The 24,136-nt window shown below is 37.7% G+C and overlaps 2 protein-coding genes across 3 annotated transcripts; both read right to left on the bottom strand.

Moving 5' to 3' along the window:
* Positions 1-1,704: 1,704 nt before the first annotated feature.
* Positions 1,705-7,248, bottom strand: n4bp2l2 (NEDD4 binding protein 2-like 2). Of its 2 annotated transcripts, XM_008426275.3 has the most exons (6): positions 7,065-7,246; positions 5,099-6,135; positions 4,894-5,018; positions 4,605-4,693; positions 3,498-3,574; positions 1,705-3,405 (listed from the first exon to the last, which is right to left on the bottom strand). In XM_008426275.3, exons 1-6 carry the CDS (start codon positions 7,071-7,073, stop codon positions 3,240-3,242), a joined length of 1,503 nt encoding a protein of 500 aa, XP_008424497.1. In that variant the 5' UTR covers positions 7,074-7,246; the 3' UTR covers positions 1,705-3,239. The 2 variants fall into 2 exon arrangements, with proteins under 2 accessions (XP_008424497.1, XP_081470549.1); XM_081614423.1 differs by lacking the exon at positions 3,498-3,574 and having other exon boundaries at positions 2,498-3,405; positions 7,065-7,248.
* Positions 7,249-7,979: 731 nt separating this feature from the next.
* Positions 7,980-23,533, bottom strand: brca2 (BRCA2 DNA repair associated). Its single transcript, XM_008426276.2, has 27 exons — positions 23,182-23,533; positions 22,759-22,857; positions 21,787-22,020; positions 21,617-21,680; positions 21,457-21,509; positions 21,341-21,369; positions 21,110-21,221; positions 20,972-21,027; positions 20,006-20,069; positions 19,267-19,839; positions 13,930-18,612; positions 13,669-13,767; positions 13,521-13,587; positions 12,981-13,432; positions 12,713-12,894; positions 12,437-12,624; positions 12,166-12,336; positions 10,843-11,215; positions 10,612-10,767; positions 10,357-10,504; positions 10,172-10,284; positions 9,894-10,089; positions 9,626-9,792; positions 9,403-9,541; positions 9,052-9,308; positions 8,741-8,869; positions 7,980-8,493 (listed from the first exon to the last, which is right to left on the bottom strand). Exons 2-27 carry the CDS (start codon positions 22,811-22,813, stop codon positions 8,137-8,139), a joined length of 9,117 nt encoding a protein of 3,038 aa, XP_008424498.1. The 5' UTR covers positions 22,814-22,857; positions 23,182-23,533; the 3' UTR covers positions 7,980-8,136.
* Between the last annotated feature and the right edge of the window lie 603 nt (positions 23,534-24,136).

Below are 24,136 nucleotides of genomic sequence, written 5' to 3'. Positions count from 1 at the left end.
TGCTGAAATTAATGGAACCACACATTCTGCAACAATAACATTAAGGTTTTGGAGTGGCTTAGTCAAAGTTTATACTAAAATTTGTTTGAAATTTTGTGACATGACAGCTTACATTCAAAATCCCAAAATTTACAGAACCAGCAGGTGTGATACAATTAATTTTTTTTTTTTTTATGATTTTGAATTCATAATCATTTAAAGCCCCAACTATGATGGGGCAACTGTCTACTGTTCAAGAAATATAACATGGAAATTTGCATCAGAGATTTCTATCTTTTTGCTAGAAGGAAACAAAATCATAAAACTAATGCCAAACATTGGATGAAGTATCTGGAATTTTCAATTTCTCTTCATTGCTGAATTTATATCCAGAATCACCTTCATTTGCATGTTTATATGGTTTCTCATTATAATAACAATGTCACTGGCTATATAATTCATGACACATCTCACACACTTCATTGCAGCCACTGCTGCTCCAAAGCACTCTTTACAATTCTGGCATCTCTCAAGAGGTCACCGTGTCCTTAAGATTGCCTTCAATCATAACCGTCTCTCCAAACCAATTATGCCCAACTAACTAATGCACTATGAAATGTGAACATTCGAAATAAAAGTTAGTATCTGTGTAAAGCAGGGCAAGGGAACAGGTTTATGAATTTAAATTGACTATGTGACTGATCAACAAAAGAGTGAATACTTGTACAGGAAAGAAAAAATAATAATCTAAAATGTGTGGCATCCACTTTTCACATCAGTTTCACTACAAACTCTCAGCTACAACAGCCCTCCCACCCCTTAGAGATCACTTTGTGCTTTTTCACATCAATTGTGTTTAGCATCAATTCACAGAGGTCATGAGGTATGCAAGGCAATCTAAAGAGGTTCTGAGCCATGTGAGTTTGCAGATCTTACAGCTGGGATTGTGGACTCGAAGAGGCGTGGCTTCCAACCGGGAGTTTTCACCTGCAGGGGATTCCCTCAGGGGGATATCTGTGATTCCAGAGTGCCTTTAAAGCTTTAAATAAAAGCACGTTAATATCTTCATCGGATTCTTCTCCTCAATGCATTTTCAGATCAGAAAGACACCACAGGATCATACAAGACTCCGGTCAGGACTCAAAAATCTGAACAACCCCAGATACTGGTTTTTCTTTATACACGTCACACTTATTCTGCAGATAATCTCAATTTGTAATGAACACTCGTTCTTCTTTGAAATCTCCACTAAATTACCAGAAATACTAGTTTTCCCATATGAATTATTGAATTTAGATGTTCCAGTCACTTTCATGACCATAGGTATAAAAACAAGACTTTTACAAAGGTTTGTGTAAGGCTGTTTAGCTCAGATGTATCCTGTGCAATAAATCCAGTAATGGCATTTCCTCACCAAGTTATTCCACAGTTAGTCGTAAAGTCTGACAGTGAAAGTGACTGGGAACGACAGCAACTCAGCTGTGAAGTGGAAGGCCACATAAAGTCTCCAGGCATAGTTTGCGGATGCTGAGGAACAGGGGTCGCATACTTTGTGCTGAGTGAAAAGCCAAACTAGACGTGACTGTCAGATCAGCTCAAGAACAGTGCCAACAATGCCAACAATGTCATGAGGTCAAAGTTAAAAAAAAAAAAAAAAAAAAAAGGCTTTTAGGAGGGTGGAAGTCAACAGTCACAAAAAGAGAAATAACAGCCAAAACAAGCGATATCTTTAAATCCATCGTTTAAATAGGACTATGCAATCACTTTAATTCAACAAATTTGAGGCATTTTGCTGCCTAATGATGAATTTTTATTCGTTTTAGTGCTTTAGCATTTCTCAGACTGATCTACTTAAGAGAGTAGATCATACTTCACACCGACAACTCATCTGTCAGTGTGAAGTATGCTGCTTCAAACAACTGCATGATGTAAAACCTACAAGAGAGGATAACAAATATTAACATCATTTTCTGTTTTAACATCATTTTCTTTTAATTAGCCTACTTGTTTGCGCATCTCTATTAATCTTGGTATACTATGTTAATGACCACACCATACATTCTTTATGCCTTGTTTTTAGACTTTTTACATTTTTATGAATATGTTTTCTTACACCCATTTTTAACTTGCTGCTGGTAGACCTGAATATTCCCACTGAAAGGCAATAAAATATATTTTTATTCTATAATATCATGATGCACGAGAATGGAAAAAATAACCCGAGACCTTTATAGAGATTGTAAAAAAAACAATCCCAAAAAACAGGTTTGCTTAAAAAAAGAAAGAAAGAAAAATCACCCAATACACTGACCATGAAATAAAAGCAGTCTCAGTCTCATTCGAGGAGAATGATTGCTCTGGATACTTTGCACAGGAGGGATTACAAGAAAAAAAGAAGTGTTCCACCTTACAGCACTGTGTGCTGCTCTAATGAGCACCGGAGGGAACAAGGAGACCACGACTTATTTCCTGAGAGACACAGTAATCCCAGAATGTCAGAGAAAGATTCTGCACTGAAGCAGTTTCACAATGTATTATCATTTTAACTTGAGTTACACAGAGGTTATACAGCACTGGCCAGCAGAAACGACGAGAAATTCTGATTCTATTACTGAGTCCTTGGTGTGTGTTTTCCACTTTCACACTCCAAACTACTGAAAGACAAGTTCCCTGGCTTAAAGTATTAAAATACTCAAAGCCTTAATAATAAAAGTATTCCTGATGAAAACCTAACTTATTGCATAAAGTCACAGACTTTGATAAGAACACCAAGTGACAAAACTTTTGAAGTACTACATCTCATACTTAACTGAGAAAAAAAAAAGTATGCCCAAAGCTTACGCATTACTTAAATGTACAAGACCATATTCTTCAGCAAAGCAACTCCTTGCCTGGTATTGGTTAAACCACAGATGAATAAATCCTAAAACAGTGTTATGTCTGAGAATTTGTTAAAGTCAGAGAACTGCACTAGTTTAGTCTAATAAGGATTTGGCGCAAGACAAATAGGAATCTTTTTAAAACATAGCTGCATATTGGAAAAAAAGAAAAAATACATATGAAATCTTTGATGGAAAATATATACAAATCTGATTTTCCCTTGTGGTAATAAAAAAAAAAAACACCTTTAAAAATATAGATTCATTTTTCTTCATTATAAATTTACAATATACAAAGTAATAACTTAAAAACTAGAAATTACCAAAAATGACATTTACATGAGCACAGGTCTCACTCCGAGTTTTTTTTCTCCAACAAACCTAACAAAAATGCCTTTTTTCCCTAATTTGCTGCTGCTCTGGTCGACGTCTCTGGTTGACGTGAGCCGGTTCATGTGAATTCATGACAATGTCTATGGAGATGGGAAACGAAAAGCGATCCATCATCTGAGCGATCTTGTCCTGAGGAACGCCATGTTTGTTCCTCCTGAAGGTAAAATGCAAAAGGGAAGGATTATAAAGTGCAGCTTTAAAATCTAAAAATAATACCTACACAAAAAATATATATATTCTAATTACTTCTCCAATTCACAAGGATCAAATTTCCAGCTGGTGTCAGGTTCATAAAAGTCCACTTTGTATCCTCTGTCCAAGGCCTGTAAAAATTAATTTAAACTGTTTATTGATCACCCAACTGGGAAAAGTAAGCAAAAACATTCCTGAACGTACCAGAAACATTTGTGGAGGGTTAATATTGTTAAATTGATAAGAATTTTAGTTACTATAGGAATGTATATAAAGATCATGCAATCACATTAGATTAGTAAAAAAGTCAATATGCAATTTGTTTACAACCAAATTCCTGGCAAGTAAGTTACTTCTCTAAAGAATGAGTCTCAAAACCCAAACTTCAACACAAATTAATACGGTTTTGGTTATGATCGCTGCAAAGTTCTATTTAGCAAAATATGAAATCTGCTTTCAGGTTCCACTTTATCTTTTTTGGTACTGTGCCTAAACATTAGATCTTTAGATTCTATGATCGTCGGTTTTATGACTCTGCACTTTGTTTGCAGATCTACGTACTTTGCCCTACAGATTAAAGAACAGCTGCACCACTCAGACAGAAACAACTGAAATCCCTGCTTTCTGGGTAAAGCTTGAAAACTGTGTTCCTTACAATGACAAACTAGCTGGTTTTAGATAATGTAAACAGTTATTTTAATTCAACTCCCTGACGTAATTAAACAATTGGCGGAGGACAATTCTTTCAGTTGTCCTGGAGATAGTTGAATGTCCTGCATTTAATTCCTTACAATCTGGACATCTTGCTGCTTTGCATCATGGGATTTAGAGTTTTGTCACACCGTTTTAGCAGCTTTTCACTTTTAATGACCAAATGCATCAGCACATTTAAAAAAAGAGGAGCCAATGACTGAAGTCAGGTGAGGATAACTAAATGAAATTCAAAACCTAATCCAGAGCATAGTGGCACATTTAAGCCTCTTAAAGGAATATGAGGATGAAAATGTAGTAAGGCAAGTTAGGATCCTGCAAGCACTGCAAATGATTATATTTTGCATGAAAAACTAAATGTGTTTATCCATTTCACTTTTAAGTGCTCATAATGACACCTTCGTGTGCTAGCCTTCTGAACGTTAAAGAAATAAATAACAAGCACCTTACCATTTTGACATATGGCTTCATCTCCCAGGCTTGGAGGTTTGTGTTGTCAATAATAATAGGAGAGCAACCATCATGCATGGCATCTTTAGCTGATATGGAATTGAACATAAACACGAATTATTTAAGCAATCCAGAAGAGACTGTAATGATCCAAGATGTCATGAAATCTTGTGATTGTAAAACCTTAATATATATATATATATATATATATATATATATATATATATATATATATATATATTTAATCCATAATTCTCTGAGTCTGAACATGAATTTACTGAGACCTCACCTCTGCTTTGATTCCATTCATGTGCCGCCCCTAGAAGGCCTGGATCATAGTGGTAACCTTCTTTTTGAGCAAAGTAATCGTCCGTGCTGAGAATTATTCCACTTGGGCCAGAGGAGAGCAGATCTCTGAAAGATGTTGTTCATACAAATGAAAAACAAATACAATACGAATACCAGAAAGCAAGTTCGGTTGCTCATAAGTGTACCTGGCTAGTGTGGTTTTCCCAGATCCTGGTAATCCTCTCATCAAGATCAGCACCAAATCAGACTGATATTCACACCTCTCTTCGTAGGGTCGGTAGTCACGCTGATGTTCCCATGGCTCATTTTCTGACATAAACCTCGGAGGCCTGTCGTAATCGTCATCGCAGCGCTGCCATTCTTCTCTTTGTTCCCCAGACCACCTGACAGGTACGTCATTCAGATCCGTGTCATAAAAACTCTGCTCATTCCATCCAAAGTTCTGCGGGGGGGGTTCATGACGGCCCTGAGGAGGAGCAGGAGGGATGAACACGTTTGGAGGTGGACGATTTGAAAATGGTGGAGGATGAAAATCCTTGTGATGATGGTTCATCATTCTTGAGCTGCTTTGGTTGACTTGGATAGGGGCTGGAGTGTTTTGTGGATTTGAGTAGGCGGACTGGTGTGAATGGTGAGGGAAAGGTGGCCTGTGAAATCTTAGATCAGGTGGCCTGTTAGGTGATGGAGGATAATCCCACTGGTTACTCACTGGCCTTGGCCTTTTGAGCTGGTATGGCTCATTTTGATACCAGTGATCCCAGGAGGACTTAGTTGGTCCACTGTTGCTCTGGTAACTGTTTATTCCCATAAAACTTGAGGTAGAAACCATTTTCCCATCAGGTATATCCTGAGAGTGTTTGCTGGTAGGTTGTTCAGGCAGGTTGAGGTTGGGCTGAACATCTTCTTTCTCTTGAGTATCACTAATCCGATACGATTGATCTGGTGTATCGATCTTCTCAAGCTCTTTGTAAAACATACTCAATGAGTCTTCAATGTCAGGCTTGGCGGAGATCGCTTGTGGAGGAAATGCAGGACCAATGAAGGCAGTGCTGGTGAGCCCTACCTCCTTCAACACCTTTTCTCTTAAACATCTGTCAGGATCACTGCTCTCCAATTCAGAACTTTTATCATTAGAGTCATCTTCAGACTTTTTAGTACTTCCTCCCTTGGAAGCATCTTCAGAGAGTTTGAAGCTTGTGGAGGACGGGTTAGGTTGAGACATCTACAAAACATTTTAAATACAGGTGCATTTTACTGACTTAGATCACCATCCAAAAGTTCATACATTTCAAATCAAATAGTGACATTTATTTAATTGTATAAATTATTTGCAGAGACCTATATTCTAAATGCATATTTTGATGGGTATGTGCTAATCACTATTAAATTATGCTAATGAAAATTCAGAATTCACTTTCTCATATTTATAGCTAGACGCAAGAACAATAATAAAGGATTTATATTACAGAAATGTCACCTTAATGACAGGATGTCCATGTACTCAGTATGTGATTTAAAAGCGTGACATGGGAGGTGAGAAATCTGGCTTTTTTAAGAAAGCCCAGGTTACTTAAATAGTTGCTTTAAGCTCATCTACGTCTTTGTGTGTGGCCCCTCTTACCTTGCTGTTGACTAAACTTCATAGATTTTCTCTGGGGCAATGGAATAACTTGAATTTGACGAAAGTAATAAGTAAAAATTTACTGAAAATTAACCAATGAAAATCACACATTGATTTTGAATTGTGGTTCAACGTAGTCATTTAAAATAAACAAATTAATAAACAAACCTGGACAAAAGTGATGGTACCTGAAACTTAATATTTTGTTCCTCGTTGTGTGGTCTCTTTCGAGAATACCAACAATGTTGTGCACGTGTGTAGTTACTTACTCCCGCCAACACACCCACAAAAAAACATCTTACCTGGACGACATGATAGTATAGTTTTTATCTAGAATGTATTCATGCCTAAACATATTTACTCAAATGGCCATAAGAAAAAAAAAAAAACTGTCTGACATCGAAACTAGCAGTAACTCATTAGCTAAAGCAGTGGAACACGAGGTAACACAATGGACGAACGGGGAATTGAACTGAAACCATTGCCTTTACATCTATACTTAGACAAATTTTGATTTAAGGCTTGCTTACCTTACACATTCAGAACGCGTAAATATTGCCAAAGTTTAACAAGGCAGTTGGCTCCCGCTTTCAACATTTCCCTTGTCCTATTTTGTGTTTACGGAAGTGACGTTATTCTTTCGTTTTCCAGTCAACGTTTTCGTGAGCGCCCCCAGCAGGACTGATGTAGAGGTTGGCTTGATGCTATGACGAATCAAAGTTTACTTTCTTGGAATTCTAGTGTTTAGAATTCCAATATGTACTTTTAAAATTCGCAAGATTTAAAAAGTACATATTGTAAGATGAGCAGACCGGCAACCTAGTTAGTATTCCATATTTAGTTTCGAAATAGACTTATGTGTAAAAGCATTTCTCAATTCAATTGTATTTAACTGTGGAAAACTACCTTCAACTTGATGCAAGTCTGCATTTATGATTCAGGGTGTGGTCATTGTTAGAGGTGATAGTTTGGCTGATCTGATCATATTATTATTGCAGCACGAGTCATAAAAGTTTTGAGACTTTTTTGTCCTTCAATTTTAAAACAAATTTTCCTTTGATGAAGCAATGGCCAGATTTTTATGCCACATATTACAGTGCTGCAAATCAATCATTATCACAGAGGTATAATGAGTTTTTCTAAGTATAGTAATATCACATGTTATAGAAGACTATTTCTGAAAGGCATTGGCATCAAAACCACTCAACAAAACTTTGTAATTAGTAATACAGTAATGACGGTTTTAAAAAAATTAGATACAGAAGTGCAAATACACTCCAACAGTGTCTGCTACTAAATTTTACATGCAAGTTCATATTGGATTTCAAAGTTGTAATAGCTAGACAATGTATATATCAAAAAGGAGCAGCCCGGTCTGCATTTCAGATTCCAAGAACTAAACGATTAAACTTATAGTTCAAGCAAGAGTCAATTAAAGAGACAAGTGCAGAAGCGATGACTTTTAATGTGAAGAGCAATTTCACTACTTTAATATGTTTTAAGGACATGACAAATTCAACCACGAGATTTAAAGCAACTTTAAGTTTTTACGTTTATTTCTTTGTACAGTTTTGTTGTGTATATATATATATATATAAAATCCTAAAATAAATTGCCAACATGCAACGCCTGAGTATCAATCATAGCCAGTTCCTCATCGTTCACCCATTCATCCTCCACCACAGAATCAGTTGCTTTTGGTGCAGCAGGCTGTACAGGCTTTAAAGTGCTAGGAGGCCCAGACCTTCGAGGAGGGTTGAATGTTTTATTTACACAAGGAGACACCACTGAGCTCAGGGAGGAGATGGGTGGTGGCGACGGGATGCGAGAAAGATAATCCAAAGCTCTTTTTCTTTTCAAACTTTTGGGGTCTTTTTCTGTTGAAGATGTTGCAGCAGGAAGGTTACTGCTGACAGGTGTAAACGATCCGAGGCTTTTGATTGGTTTCAGAAAGGCCACCTGCATGAAAAGATGTTTTCAGCTCTCATTAGGTATCAAGTGGTTAGAACAAATATACAGAGCCTTCATCTACTCCTTCATCTAGTTACATTTTCTGAGGGATACAAACACAAATGTCTGTGTATTTAATGAGTCAGACCAGCACAACAAAGCTAAACTCTGACATTAAAGCAAAAACAATGAATAATTTAAAACATTTTTACAAAGGAATGGATGAATACTTTAGCAAGGCACGATATCAACTCACATTTGTCTTCGAGTCTTGTCTTCTTGCAGCGACTGGCGTTTGAGGTTGCAAGGATGAAGAGCAGGATCCATCAGATTTGATTAAATGGGCGAGCTTTTCCTCAGCAGTCAAAAAGAAGTTGTCCTGACCCTAAAACAACACAAACAGCAACATTAAAGCAACTTGGTACTTTGACCAACGTGATGAAAATAAAACTGAGAAAGATTAATAGATGTTATGTGTGATTTGGATGCAAGAAAGTATACAGAAACAGAAAACAGTTTGTAAAGCATGTCAGCCTCAGAGGAGACTTTCAGTTTCCAGCACTGTACCTGTACCACGTTTTTGAGTTGGTCGAGGGATTCCTGTAGATGAATCTCCTTCGGGTTTGTAGAGAAGGCAGTCAGATCCCCAGCATACAGAACCGGAGTGGGGTGTATAGACTGGCCTCTGAGCTGCAGGTTGCTCAGTGCCAAAAGGACACGTGGTTTCACTATGTCTTCAAGGCCGGCCTGAGACAAGCTGTTGAAGCAGCGCACTTTCACAAAATTCTTTTTCCCATCAACCAAATAAAATGCAGGAGAGGAACCTGTGTACCAATATGCAGATCAACATATAGTCAACAATATAACTAAGAGCAAAAGAAGGAAAAAAAAAAAAAAAAGACACACACAAGTGCTTACCCTGTTGATCGACAACACTGACGACTAAACCTGTGAGATCAACTTCTCCACACAGAGGCTTGAATTCCTCATTCTGAAGATCGACAAAGTCTGTGGAGATTCTTTGCCGAAAATGCGAGAACACCCATTCTTGGGACGCCTGAGTGAAAAATTTAGTCAAGTCATTGAAAATATTTCCTTTATCAGTTATAAGTTAAAGATGGTCTTTTGTGTAATACAACACCTGAAGTTCCTGGAACTGTGTCTTCTTTGTCCCGGTCAGCTGAACAGTTTCAACGCTGCTACGTTTCTTTCCATCAGAGGCAACAAGGTTATACACTTTGAATCGACGACCTTCCTTCAGCAAAGACTGGAGGTCTGAAGAAGGCCGCCAAAGGTTTAACTGATAAACTACAAAATGCAAAGAAAAAGAAAAAAGAGGACATTTACACACTAGGACGAATAAGTTAAAGTGACACAGATAAAATAGAAAACGCCACAACAAGACAGACCGCAGCTGGACTGAGTCATTGAGTCAGCGATGCAAAGTCTCCATACAGGTGTTACGTCTCTTTTCGGACAACTCATTTCATTGTCCTCTGCATCCAGAGCACGCCGATATCTGTCCTGTAGCTCAGCCTGCTTCTTCTCCATCAGTGAGCGCCTGTAGGCCTGAAGAGTCTCCAGCTGTTGTTCACTTAAATGAGACTAAGACACAAATATAGGCAAGTTTGTTAGAAATGGTCACAAGGGAAGCAAACTTAAACATTTGAAGATAATTTCACATTACCTCCAGGTAAGCAGGGTCATCTCCAACTGCTTCATACAAGTCTTCTCCTTCCTGCAAGTTCCCAATATCCTGCTTGCCAACCGTTTGCCTTCTGCGCTGACGTTTGATACTCCCTGAACATGACAACACGTTAAAGCATCTCCGCATTTAAATTTCCTATTAAAAGTGTAATTTAGAGCATCTACCTTCTTCTTCTTTTTCAAATTCAGCTTGAACCTTGGCAAACAGCAACTCTACTGCTTTCTGTTTGTGGCTGTTGAATTGTCTCGCCTCCTTCTCTTCTGCCCGAACGGACCTAAACACAACACCTCCGTCCGATTTCCTCTCCATCCACTGAAAAAAAAAAAAAAAAAAAAAAAACATACAGTCAGCAGGACAAATAGTAATGGAGCATCCACAAATATGAGTGAAAAAATACAAATAGGTTTTCCTCTACACACCTGCATGGGATAGCTTCTCAGTATGAAGATGTCAACACATCCTACTGGCCCCCCATTACTATACAGGCAGGAGATTGGAAGCAGAAATGGTCGTGGGTCTGTGTGAAATCCCATCTTAGCATCCCACCGTGCACGCCTGGTGCTATTGGCACATATCTAAATAAAAACGACATGTTATGTATTTCAGTGTGGACAACATAATAAAAACTCTACTCTGGGTTATTTAAGTACCTTCAACATTAAGGAATCCGGTGCCTCCAAAGGGGAGCAGCCATCTTGTGATCCCATCAGTTGCGCTCCATGGATTATCAATTTGCCACCAACAGCAAGCCGACCTTTGTGAAGCATTGCGGTCAATGGCTCATCCAGCTGAGCTTTGATGGCATACCAGCCATCTGTAAGCCGCACGACCGCAGCTGGAGTTTCCACCTTGGTTTCAGCAGTTTGTGACATCTTGGTGTCGCTGCAGCTCTGTGCATGTAGGAGCTGACCTTTAGAAATGATCTCACAGACACAGAGAACAAGAGTTTTGGCTGGCGTATCATCTCTTTCCATGATCTTCCTCAAAGCTGGTCTGCGGCTGTGGTCCACCTCTACGTCATATCTAGAAATAAAAGAAAATTATTTATCAGGAGATTTCTCAATGTTTGTTTTTCAAGCTTTATTATGCAAGGTGTTTATATGATTTTCAGTTCAAAATTCCCATGCTTCTCTAGACTCACAATGATTTTTCAAACTAAATTCTAGCACAAAAATTAAGCTGACCTATGATTCATAATTTTTTTTAGCATCTGAATGAACATATATCATACATTTTTTGAATTGCACAATAATAAAAAAGAAATGGCAAAAGTTTGAGTAAAAAGTCCACATAGAATAAGTTTCTATTATTTATCAGACATTTAAAGCAGATCCAGTTTAAGAAATAAAGGTGCATTTTAAAAGTCCTACTCTATAGACCAAAAAAGCAGTTTAATAGCTGCACTTCTTTACATAAAAATGCATTATATCTCCAAGTTATGTCAGCTGCTCAAAGACACTCAAGAATTGCTAAATATTGTGAAGTCTCAAACCAAAGATAAAAGTATACAATTTAAAGAAAAATAAACTTAGAAAAACCACTTATTTATTTTAGAAATTCAAATATTTATTTTATGTAAACATTTTTCCTACTTTTTGTATTATATTTTTGCAAGTTCAAAGCAAAATATCTAAAGGCACCAACATCACCTTTGTGTACTCAAATAAGCATTTTCTGAAATGTTATTTTACTATTAAATTAAAAATGTAATAATCAGATAAATTTTATATTAATGTTTTGCCAACAGACTGAAATTATTACAAAAAACAAGACTAAGAGTTTTACTTTTTCCAAAAGAAAATGAATATTTATGATGCTTTATTTTCACATTTTAATAAGGAATCATTAATTTATATTAACTGACAAACTAATGTTTAACAAAGTGATGTTTAGCTTATTGCTAAAGTAATTGTGATTAAATAATCACAACATTCCAGCTGTAAATGTGTGTAACATCGGTAACCCATGTGTACCTGTACTTAAGCTGGAGGAGAACCTGCTCCGGGGTCAGGCAAAGGCTGCCCATTGTTTCTGGAAATGATTTCTCCATGGAGGCCTGCTTCCACACAATCCACCTGTAGTAATTGTACACCCACTGCTCACTGATCAGTTTGGGATCCACGCCACAAGTGTCACATAATGCTCTGTGGAAAACAGTTTAGCATATTAAGCAAGAAGTGACCAAAGAGAGGAGGCTGTGCCCAATGTGATAATTAGTCTAAAACCAGGGGATTTCATTAGAACCTATAGAATTCTTCTTTTCCTGCTGTCCAGTCATCACTGGGGATCAACCAGCCTCCGTCAGCGAGTTGAACACCACCTCCTTCGGCTAACGCTTCTTGTTTGACGAATTGCAGCAAATTGAAGCGAAACGATTCAGCGTTCTCACCGGTGATCTCTGGAACATACTTATGGACTCCACATTCATACAGCTGAAACAGAACAACATTTAAATGAAGTGCTGCTGGCTGGAAACAACATGAGTTAGAGAAGATGAAGATGTCTGCGTTGTGGCCTTGCCTTTTGGGCTGAGTATCTTGCTGGGATATTTCCATTGACCGCAGCTTTTAATGGGATTCTCGCCACTCCTGCGTTTTTTGTCAGAAATAAGCTTCCAGGCAGCGGTCGAATGGTCTGCCGCTTCTTTTTCCTTATCCTCATGTCCTGCATGTCCCGGGCAAGTTCAATGTTCTCAGTCCTGTCTGTTAATAGATTTCATTATTCTACCAATATTATACAGGAAATCTGGGGCCTTTTAAGTAGATTTACATTAAAAATATCACTCTACCTTGGCTTCCAGAAAGCTTGTCATCCACACGTAGCATTTCAATAGAGCTTACAGATCCCACCTTTAGAGGAACATTTTGATTAATCGCCTTAGTGTTTGAAGTGTTGACTAAAGTGACAACTTCTTCACAGGTTTGGGTGGTTTTAGTAAGTGCTGCATCTGTTTTGCTGTTGGTCTCCAAACATAAAGAGTGATGCTGCTTATTGTCCTCCTGTTGTTTAGGGGAGCCATCTTGCTGGACAACCCTTTGTTTTTTGAACGGTGGAACAAACGCAGGCACTTTTTTGCGATCTCTGGCCTCTGGTTTATTGAGTGCATCTCTCTTTGCGTTTTTGAAAAACGGTGGGACAAATGTCGGCATCCTGCAGGCTGCAGATTGGCCATCTCCATGTTCAGAATGCGGCATTTGTATTGTCCTTTGTAATCTTGTGTCCACAAAGCTTTTTGCATCCCTGTAGAAAATAACAATACATCACAAGAGGATGGTAAAATCTATCATTCTTTTGGAAAACAGAATTTCCAGCAACTGAAATAACTTACCTGTTTGGCTTTGTAATATTTGGATGAAGAAAGACGCCATACCTGAAAACACCCCTGTCCATTATCCCTTGATGAAACAGAAAAAATATCATTTAAATTTTAGAAAATATTCAGTTTTAGACAAGCAACAGAAGTACGAGTGTTTTACCATTTGGGCCACTTTTCACTGGGTGGAGTCCTGAACCTCGTGGATTATTAGCGGTTCTGTCAAATTCTTCCAGTAACCTTCTTTTAGAAGGTGGCTGAGCTACATTACAACAGTTAAGAGAACCATCTTAGCTTTTACACAACAAGGCAACAGTTCAAAAGATTTTACCAAAAGTCCTCAAATTTAATAAACTACAAACTGGAATTTATATTTAATAACAACAGTATTTATTTATTGAACCATTTAAGGTGGAATACTTACCAGTGAGATCTTCTGCACTTCTCCTTTTCCTCCCTTTGTCCTCTTCAGCTGATTTTTCGTTTAATTGTTGGTCATCTAGCAATTGCAAATTTTCTGAAGTCATCAATAGACTTTGACCAACTAGAACGTCATCTTCTAATAAGGCTTTTGTGCAATCTAAAGCTTCCTGGGCAAGAAACTTGTGCTGTGTTTCTGTACAGCCAGCGAGGTTTAGCGACTGACATTTTGGGTCTGAAGTTTTATTTTTTTGCATTATGTCAGATATCTGGTTGCTGCTTTTAGTATTTAAATCGCAAATTGAGAAGTGTGACTTTTCTTCTATGTGGTCGTCACTTTGGCTGTCTGCTGCTGAAGGTAATGACTTCCCTCCAGTGCTAGTCATTGCTTTGTGTAAGGCCTCATGTGAAAATGGTTTACCACTTGCAGCAAAAACACAAGTGCTCTCCTCATCTGCTTTGTTTTCACTCAGCAGAAATTTTGCTCTCGACAGAGCTTCAGCTGAAACAGCAACCGTTTTCCCACTTGCCGTTTGAAATCCACCATCATTCTGCTTTGCTTTGATGGAACCGTTTCCAGGCTCTTCACAAATACTGCTGGTATTTGTTCTGAGTTCGGACATGTTTCCCTTTATGCTGCCACTTTCATTAACGGGTGCCGTTTTAGTTTGTTCTGATGATTTTTCACTGTTACTGTCCATAGTCCAACCTTCCTCTTGGTTAAAAAAATGGTCTGCATCTTGCATTGCTTTTGTTAAATCTAAGTCATCAACTTCTTTAAAGAGGAATTTTGCCCTTTGAAGATTTTTCTGCGACACGTCAACTTTTTCTCCCTTTGCGGTTGTAAAACCACAACATATTTTCTCAGTTTTGCTTTGACTGTCTTGTTTCCCATCAGCTTTTACTGTCTGTGAAAAATCTGAGTCCTCCGTACTGAAAGTGATGTCACCAAAGAGGGATTTTGCCTTTTGAACAGCCTCAGTGGAAGGTGCCATTGGTTTACCGCTGGCAGAATAAAACCCACAGTTTCTGAGTGAAAGAGCGGAAGACTTGGATTGTGATGACATTGCATTTGTTTTATCCTGAATTTCTTCAAACTCGCTAAACAAGGTTTCTGCTTTCTTTCGGGCTTCAGATGAAACATCGACTCTTTTCCCACTGGCTGTTTGAAATCCACGGCTTGCTTGCGGTAAAATGTTTTCTCTTTGTTCCACTTGTTTGTTTGCATCCCTGGAGCACTCAGGGATAGAAATGCTTACCCTCTTCTCGTCATCCGTGTAACATTTTGCAAGACTTGCCTTTCTGCTTCTCTGCATATGTACTTTTCCTTTTAAGTCATTTTCCAACATTTCCTTATTAATGTCCATATCACAGCCTGCAAAGAAAGCATCTTCCTCCTGTGCCGCTTTGCTTAAAACCTGATCATCAAGTTCTTTGAAAAGTACTTTTGCCTTCTGAAGATTTTTCTGCAACACATCAATTTTTTCCCCTCTTGCAGTTGTGAAACCATAAGACATTTTCTCTGTATTGTTGCTACCGCCTTGGTTCTTGCAACTTTTCCTCATTTGTGTAGCATCTGGGTCCTCTGCTCCGAAACCGATGTCACTGAAGAGAGATTTTGCCTTTTGAAGGGCCTCTAATGAAAATGCTACAGGTTTACCGCTGGCAGATCGAAATCCATCATTTCTGACCGGAAGATCAATAGCCTTGGATTCTGGCAGTGCTGCATTCACTGTATCCATGACTCCTACACAGTCACCTAACACGTTTTCTGCTTTCTTCAGAGCTTCAGATGAAACTTCAACTTTTTTCCCACTGGCTGTCTTAAATCCACAGCTTGCTTGTGGTAAAGGGTTCTCTTTGTGTTTCTCTTGTTTATCTGTATCCCTGAAGCATCCTTTCACAGCCTCTACAGGTGTGTTTGTTCTAAACCTTTGATCTGCATAAGGTGTTTCATTTTCCTTCTTGCTTCCCGCACTCTCCCACATTGCATTGTTGCTTTCCAGAACGCCGTCGGCGGAGAGAGCCTCTTCCTCTTGCACTGCTTTGGCTAAAACCAAATCATTAAATTTTTCCTGTGACATTTGGTCGTTTGCTCCTCCTGCAGTTGTGAAACCGGAACATATTTTTTCAGGTTCCGTTTGATGTTTCTTATCCTTTTTAAATGGAGCAGATTCGGCCACCTTATCCATGTTCAAACTGATGTCACTGAACACTGTCTGAGCCTTCTCCAAAGCCACAGAGGACAAGACAACAGACTTACCACTGGCTGCAGAAAAACCACCACTCCAGTGATTAGTAACAGGGATAACTGGTATCTCGGGACTTGATTGCTGAGAGGAAATACAAATTTCATCCTCTGATTTTTCAGATTCTCTTAGCAGAGTTGCCTTCTTTAAAGGTGCTGATGAAATTGCGCATTTTTTTCCATTAACAGCTTGGAAACCACCAGTATCTACGCTCGAAATCTTATCACCAAGGCATTTTGTTTTTGAAGCCTTTTCTTTTTCATTAGCTTCTTTGTTTATCTCCTCGGGTGCGTGAATCTGATTCAAAAGAGATTCAGCCTTCTTCATCGCAGCAGACGACACACTAATGTTCTTCCCAGCAGCTGTACAAAACCCATCACCTGTGCACAGCTCTTCAAAAGCAGACGAATCCGTGCTCTTTGATGGGTGAAGCATAGCAAACGGCTTTGAAGTCGGAAAAGATTTTCCGTCTTCATTTTTCAAAGCTGCTGTAAACTTGCCATTTCTTTCCACTTCATTCAGACGTAGTCCTTTTGTGTGATGCGAAACCACTGCTGTATTTATATTTTCAAGTGTAGTGCATCCAGTGACACTCTTCTTAGAAATGCTGACCTGAGGGCTTTTGAAGTTAGAAAAGCTTTTCTTACCTTCTTTGTGCTCCATTACATGACAGTCTTTGAAAAATGCATCTGCCTCTTGCATGTAGTTAGCTGAAATGGAGATTCCTTTCCCACTGGCCTTTCTGAATCCATTTTCACAGATTATTGTGTCAATTCCATTATTTTTCACACTTTTGGTGTCGTTCCCATTTCTAACATTGTTATTTGAGCAGACAACCCCTTCTAATTTGGAAAAGCAATTCTCAACTTTGCTTCCGACATCCCAGTTTTCCTTCTTTCTTTCCGAGTCCTTTCTGAACGTGTCAGAATCCCGGTTACATTTCTGTTCTGTTATGGCAGCATTTTCCCCGTTCTGCTTATCAGAAGGTTTCAGATCTGTCAAGTTTCTCTCCAGATCTGCAAACAAAGCCTTGGCTTTGTTCAGACACTTTTTAGAGACATGCAAAACATTTCCACCTGCTGTCTTAAATGCCTCACTATGGATCAAAACCTTGTTGTTCTCCAGATATCTAGCTTCAGTATCCTCAGCCCCAGGAAGAATGAGCGGAGTTTCCCTTTTCAGCAAATCTGACATTCCCATGCACTGATTTATGGCTTTTGCCGTTTCTCCATGTGACCTGTTTTCTAAAACTGAGGCCACTTTGTCATTCATCATGACTGTGGACTGCTTTCCACCTTCGGAACTAAAGCTGTCGTCAAAGTCTATATCTGCAAGAAGAGCAGGGTCAAGATCCTTGTCTTCTTTTTGTGGCGTATTGTGATTATCTTGATGATTTGGTAGTTTTTTTGCAAATCTGAACTGTGTGAACTCAAATTGGCTGTCTGACTCTTCCAAGAGTGTGCAAAGTTCCGTCACATCGGCTTTTTCCGAGGCTGTTAATTGAGAACTGACATTTCCAAATGACTTTCCGGCACAGGCAGGCGGGTTTGCGTTAGATGATGTATCTGTTGTTGTTTCAGGAATCAAATTAGTTTTATAAATGATGCCATGATAGGATTTTGTGCTGTTATCGAGAGAAGACTTTTTATCTTCAGTCGCTTCAAGAAAACGCTTTGCTTTCTCCAGGTTTTCAAGGGATATGTGGATGCCTTTATTTGAGGCGGTTTTGAATCCTGATGTGTCAGCAGGCAGAAGAGAAACAGGAGTTTTTTGTGGCTGGCTGCATTTACTTTGATCAACAGTTTCTTCCCCGTCCCATAGTTCCTCTGTTGACATGCTCGCCATGTGCAACTCAATCTCCTTTCCATGGTCCGGAGCGTGACCTGTGCCAGACCTCTGCACGGGCACTTCAACATCAAATTTTGGCTTTCCACTTCCATTAGTTGAGGGAAAATTATGCATACCAGTTTTGAAGCTCAGGGTTGGTCGGTTTTGGCCAACGTTCTCTAAGAGCGGAAGACCAAATGACGAAGAAGTCATATGGGTGACGTCTGCTACACCTGATTGGAATCCGCTGTCAATCATAGTGACTTCACTGATGGAGCATGGTTGATTACTGGTAGGGATGCGTTTGTTTTTACTGATATAACTGTAGTCATTGGGAAAGTTAGCTGGCTTTCCGTTCTGTTTTGCTTGTTTCATAGCAGACAGACACACTGCAGGAGAGAAGTTCCTTTGCATGTTCTCTGCACTTTTTAAGTCTGTCATTTGGCTGAAGTCCTGTGCAAAATCTCTACAAAGTTGTGACATGTCGATATCCTGGAGTTTTGTTCCAAGAGAGCAATTTATGGTTTCCTCTGCAATATTTCTTTGATTTTTAGTCCTCTGACACTGTTCTTTATCTGGGGTGTTCGCAAATGACTTGCCGTTTTCTTGTTCTAAATGAAAGCATACAAAGAAAACAAAGACCAATCAGTTATAGTACAGAGTGAAATTTTTTGGTCACATTTCTATAATGGCTCAGTATATTTGCCTCTTCAACTATTTGTTCCTTAGTTTAGTATAGACACACAACCATCTTGTCTCTTTCCATTTTGTAGCCATGTACAAATATTTTATTAATCTTTGGCTTCATATGGAATTATTTTGATTTGGTTTTTTAAGAGCATTAAACAATTTTTAAAAATCAGAGAAAGATAACTTTCTGAGAAAGATAATTGCACCCACTTGTTAACTCTAGAATTATAGTAAATGATTAAGCACATTTTTTTAGTTCAATGTCATTAGACACAATTGTATCTTTACTTTAGCCACACAGTCACATTTCTTTGCAGTAGACTAATAAGAATATAACAAATTATTTAAAGCTGTCAGTTGTCAAAGCAACACAATAATGAAATAATGCATGCTCATTACAAAACTTTTATGTGGGAGATGGTTCTGCTTTGTTCCTGAAAATGTTGGGGACAACAATAAATCCAACCTGAAAAGTCACAAAATGCCTTTTCAGGTTTGAAAGAGAGGCAAGATGACCAGTCCACATGCAGAAACCTTCATATTCTTACATAAAACTTGGAAAATAAATGTCTTACCAGACTCTGAAATCTTTAGTGAGGGATCTGTTGTCTGGAGCTCAAAGTCTTGGCCACAAGCTTGCGATTTTGTGGTTGTGATAGTGTAAACAAATTTTCTCTTTTTTTGAGTTAATCCAGAGTCAGTAATTTTTGATGATGGCCTGGTTGGTTGCACAGAGTCAGTGTGCCCTGGCAGTGTCATATTGCTTCCCACAGCAGAAGATGAGATTTCAGATAGACTTAGAGGAGACCACTGGCTGATTGCCGTATCTCCAGTTTTCACCAGTGGGGTTGAAGGCAAACCCCCAGATTCCAGATCAGCAGATGCCTCTTCACTGGATGCAGCACTGTCTGATTTTGAGGAGTCTTCGTGGCTGCAGACGTCTACATTTGTCTGAATTATTTGCTTACGTTTAACTCTGTCAGGTTTCACTTTTCTCAGAGCAGAACTACTATTAGCAAAGAAAGTTTTAGGTGCATCCGCGATACAGACTTCTCCTTCCAGAGCATCTGGAACTTTCTGTTGTTGATGACTTTCACTCTGGTTCAACGGAGACTCAGAGCAGGTTTCAGTCACAGGGAAAACTGGACCTATTTATTACAGCACAAACAAACAATATTTAGTATTATGAAAAGTACACTGCAATGCAACAACAAATATAACAGACTCTATGCAATCCATATTTATTCATTTTTATCTAAAATTATTAAAATAATTTATTACTTATGGGTAGATGGTGGGAAAAAAAGTAATTACCTAGGGATGTTCTTGACGTCTTAAGGGAGGAATTCGAAAGTGAAGGGAAAAGCTTCCGTACAAACTTGAAAGGAAAGAGAAAAAACACAGATTTGTATGTAATACAATATATAAAGCCAATATAGTATTGTTAACATAACAGCCAGCTGTATTTGTCAAATTTTCTTGTGTTGTGGGAAACAAGATTTTACATTCCTGGCTCTCAAAGCTCAAAGATGTCAGAATGTGTAAATAAATTAATATCAAGGTGGACCTGTGGTGCAACACAGAAAGATTAAGCTACTTTGAAGAATTATTAGTTCAAAGTGGTTGCACAATGTATCAGGTTCATTCCAAGGTCCATTTCATATTGTTTTAATCAATTTACTTCAAAGATGAATAAAACTGACTGTATAAACATCTAATAGGCAGCGCAAAGTGTGTCACGTCCGTAGCCTAAGCATTAGTGAAGACTTGGAAAACTGAGTTGACATTAAAAGATAAAATATTTAGAGCTGGTCTAAGTTTGCTAATGAAACAAGGTAATACACAACCATTGCAGAGGCTTTTTCTAATAATGTAAATTTTAGATTTTTGTCTGTTGCTTTATAAATACTTTGGTGTGATGTTATTTTAAGATCTATGAGATGTCTTTTTCACCTTCTTAAATTTACTCATGTTACAAAGTCTGATAACTAGACCTTTAGAACTATATATTAAAAAATGGTATATAAATGATAGTTTTTAGCTGCCAGAATTATTAATGTTTGTGTTTTGTTACCCAAAGATCAGCAAGTAGAAGCAGGGTTTCACAAATCACAAGTGTAACATGTCAATCATGTCTTTGCCCAAATTCAAACCAATGTCTGAAGGTTGATTGAATTACACAATTTTTAAATGATATTACAATTTACAATAACTGATCAGTTAATCAGTCTACTCATTGTAGTAGTAATACCAAGTAATTGAACCATGCAGAGTACTCACAACAACTTTTCTGTCTGCAATAACACTCACTGGACAGGGACTCTCATCAGTTTTAGCTGAAACATAAAAAAAGATCCACAAAACGTTAAATTATTCATAATTTAAGAATAATACTAGTCAATTGTTTCAGCAACTCACATAAAATTAGAGTAGATGGCAAAGCCGGTGGTGTATTAAAAGAACTGGTCCAAGAAATGTCAGGATTGATCTGTGCGCCGAGACTTTCAGAAATGTAGTTGGCATAGGTGGCCTGTTTTGTTCAGAGGATAAAATTAAGGCAGAAAATGTTTTTGCTTCCATTTATTACATCTGATTAAAATAACACTAATGTTAAAAAAAGAAAATCAGCTTCACGTCGACTATACTTACAGGGGATTTCTCTGGGGAATCCAGAAGATCTGAAATAATAAATGTAGTTATGTGCCTAATTGCGTTTTTTTTTATACAAATCATAAATATGAAGATTAAATAAATTTTCAGCTTACCAAAACTCTCCTCACTCTGAGGCTGAACACCTTCACATTTTAAATTAGAGACACTAAAATAAACAAAACATATACAATGTCAAGTTCTGTTTTATAATGACGAGAATAAGAAAACCCAGTCATTAACAGCATAAGGGAATAAATCTTAAGTTTTACTCACCACTGTTTTGGCACCTGAAACAAACAGGGACTTTGCGTTGGCATCCATGGTAATGTTTCTTTTTCTAGAAAGAATGAAAGGGACATGTAGTTTTTAGGTGTTTCACTTCATAAAAATTTAAGCTAAGGTGAATAGTCTTAATTATTTAATTGTTTATCCATAAAGAATACCCTGTGCAGCTGTGAACGACGGATCACCCTCAGTGTCTGGTGACACAATTCTACTGTGTCTGAAAACTTTAGGGGTTGAAAACAGCTGGCTTTCTGTTGCCGTCTTCTCCAGAGGAGCCTTGAAATGTCCCTCTTGGTTGGCGCACAACTCATCGTTATCGACAACACTTCCTTCATTCAAAGAAGCTTGGGCTGTCAGTAACTCAAACCAGTTTGGGTCCAACGGTCCCAGCTCTAAACAATAAAACACAGGCCAAAACAAAAATGCATTCCTTTTGTCTCAACATATGACTTTTTGGCATGTCATAAAAAGCAAACTGCGGTGATTGCGCCACTAGAATTTACACTGAAGTATTCTTGGCACAGTGATGAAGTAGAATATTTTAGAGCTTACACTGCTACCTGGCAGTGTCTCTTAGTATAGTCACATATTAAAAAAATGCATTTATTTTGGCATAATAACTAAAAAGTTCAATATTGCATATTGTGATAGTTGAGGCATTCAATTATGTTAGTTTTGAGTATTATGGCTTTCAGCTGAACAAAATTTGGTCAACTGTAAAGAAAAGAATGCAACAAGCCAGGCCCAACAATGCACATGAAATGAAGTCCACTATTAAAGTGACCTGGGATAACCCTGATCAATACAATAAGTAACTAATACAAAATGAGTCCTGACAGATTATTCTTTCTAGGTATGGACACACATTTTAGCATAAAAATTAACTTGTCTTTTATAAAAAAAAATTTCTGTGTGAATGGCAAGAAAATTAACTGAAAGAGTTTAAAGAACTTGCTTCAAATGATTACTGTATATACAATTTTCGTTTCAGCTTCACCTTTATGTTCAAATTACTGCAATAAATGAACTTTTCAATGCTGCTTTTATTTATGAAGACGCACCTCTATTTGTACACGAACACAGGTAAAACATATAATATGCTCAAAAATGAAGCAGTTGACAAATCTCACCTTTCCAGATTTCATCTTTAAATGCATCGTACATGTTTTTTATGCATGAATCCATTCCACAGCAATCGAACAACACCTAGAGTTAGTTATACACACCACCTAGGAAGAAAAGAATACAATGTTACCCAGATTTAAAATGGGGAAAAATACTGGGACACTATTTTCACGGCTTACTGGAGGAATACGTTTCTAAGGGTTCAAAGGCTTTTCAGAAAGATTGTAGTCGATTATAACTAAAATAACTTGAAGATTGATAATTAACGATATTTAAGACAAACCAATAGAGCCATATAAGAGCCGTCTCTTGCAGTAAAACTTGCCTTACCTAGCTACGAATCTTAAAAATGTGTCCCATACAAGCTGTTACTGCTAACCATTTAAAATGAAACTATGCCATAAAAATAGAGTTGGAGTTAAACTTACACGTTTCATTCCTAAGTACTAGAGTGTTTACGCTCATGTTGCGGGAAAACTTTAAAGTAAGTGTTGACAATAGTCCGCCAAACTTAGGGATGAACAATACAACACTAACAGTCAGCTTGTTTGCTAACTGTTACCGTCACGCAGCAAAACCCAAAACTCGCGCGCCGCATTCCGGAAGTCAAGTTGACTTCAGAATAAGAGACCGGAATTAAGCTGTCCATCTATGATTTTAATTTGGAAAAAAGTCAAATATAATAGAAAATATTTAGCTTTTAAGCTTGTGTTGTTTTTTTTTTATTGTGGAGGGCATCATTTAAGATATTGGTAGAAAACGCCCCTTGAGATGCAGAAGGCATTATAAATAGAACTTATTATTATTAGTATCCAATATTCAAAATATCCATTAAACTACAAATAAAAATGCTGTTTGAAAGTTTTGATTTCAGAGCTGACACAGTTGTCTATTAAATACAATCTAAATACTTTGTCTAGAACTGGGATTCTTCAAGTGATTCTGTGCATCTTCCTTGCACCTTTCTCAAAATATTAAGTTTTACAGCAATTGTTCTGCTCTGGTTGTAAACAATTATTTACAGGAATGCTAACAAAAATATTTTTTTAATGTTTTTTATTTATTATTATTATTTCTTACACTTTTCAGAATCAGTCAGTATCAAATCAAGTCAAAGCTTTGGAAATTGAAGTGAGTCAGAATTCTTATTAGTGCATCTCTGAAAACTCCTACAAATATTGGTACATATAAAGTAATAATTCAAGACCAACAAGTTAATTCCCTGGAAGTTTTGAAAACATTTAATGAACCAATCAAAGGGTGATGCATTTCTCAAGTTATGCCAGGTCTTTATTTGGTATTTCTCACTCTCCACCTTTTGTTCAGTTTTCTTACTTTTCTGGGTTTTCATAGCACTCTTCCTGGTCAGGCACAAAACAACCG

Source organism: Poecilia reticulata, chromosome 13 (genome assembly GCF_904066995.2).
Source record: "Poecilia reticulata chromosome 13, P_reticulata-male-v2, whole genome shotgun sequence".
Lineage (NCBI taxonomy): Eukaryota > Metazoa > Chordata > Actinopteri > Cyprinodontiformes > Poeciliidae > Poecilia > Poecilia reticulata.
The sequence above is the reverse complement of the archived record's forward strand: the minus strand, read 5'-3'. Positions and strand labels throughout refer to the sequence as shown.

Excerpts from the sequence above, each read along its gene's own strand:
- n4bp2l2 (XM_008426275.3), bottom strand. Across the intron at positions 5,019-5,098 it reads GGGAAAACCACACTAGCCAG|AGATCTGCTCTCCTCTGGCC; the intron begins GTACACTTATGA and ends AACATCTTTCAG. Across the intron at positions 3,406-3,497 it reads GATCCTTGTGAATTGGAGAA|GAGGAACAAACATGGCGTTC; the intron begins GTAATTAGAATA and ends TTTTACCTTCAG.
- brca2 (XM_008426276.2), bottom strand. The coding sequence starts at position 22,813 with ATGGATTCATGCATAAAAAACATGTACGATGCATTTAAAGATGAAATC. Across the intron at positions 21,028-21,109 it reads GCCATCTACTCTAATTTTAT|CTAAAACTGATGAGAGTCCC; the intron begins GTGAGTTGCTGA and ends TTTATGTTTCAG. Across the intron at positions 9,542-9,625 it reads CACAGTTCCAGGAACTTCAG|GCGTCCCAAGAATGGGTGTT; the intron begins GTGTTGTATTAC and ends TTTTTCACTCAG.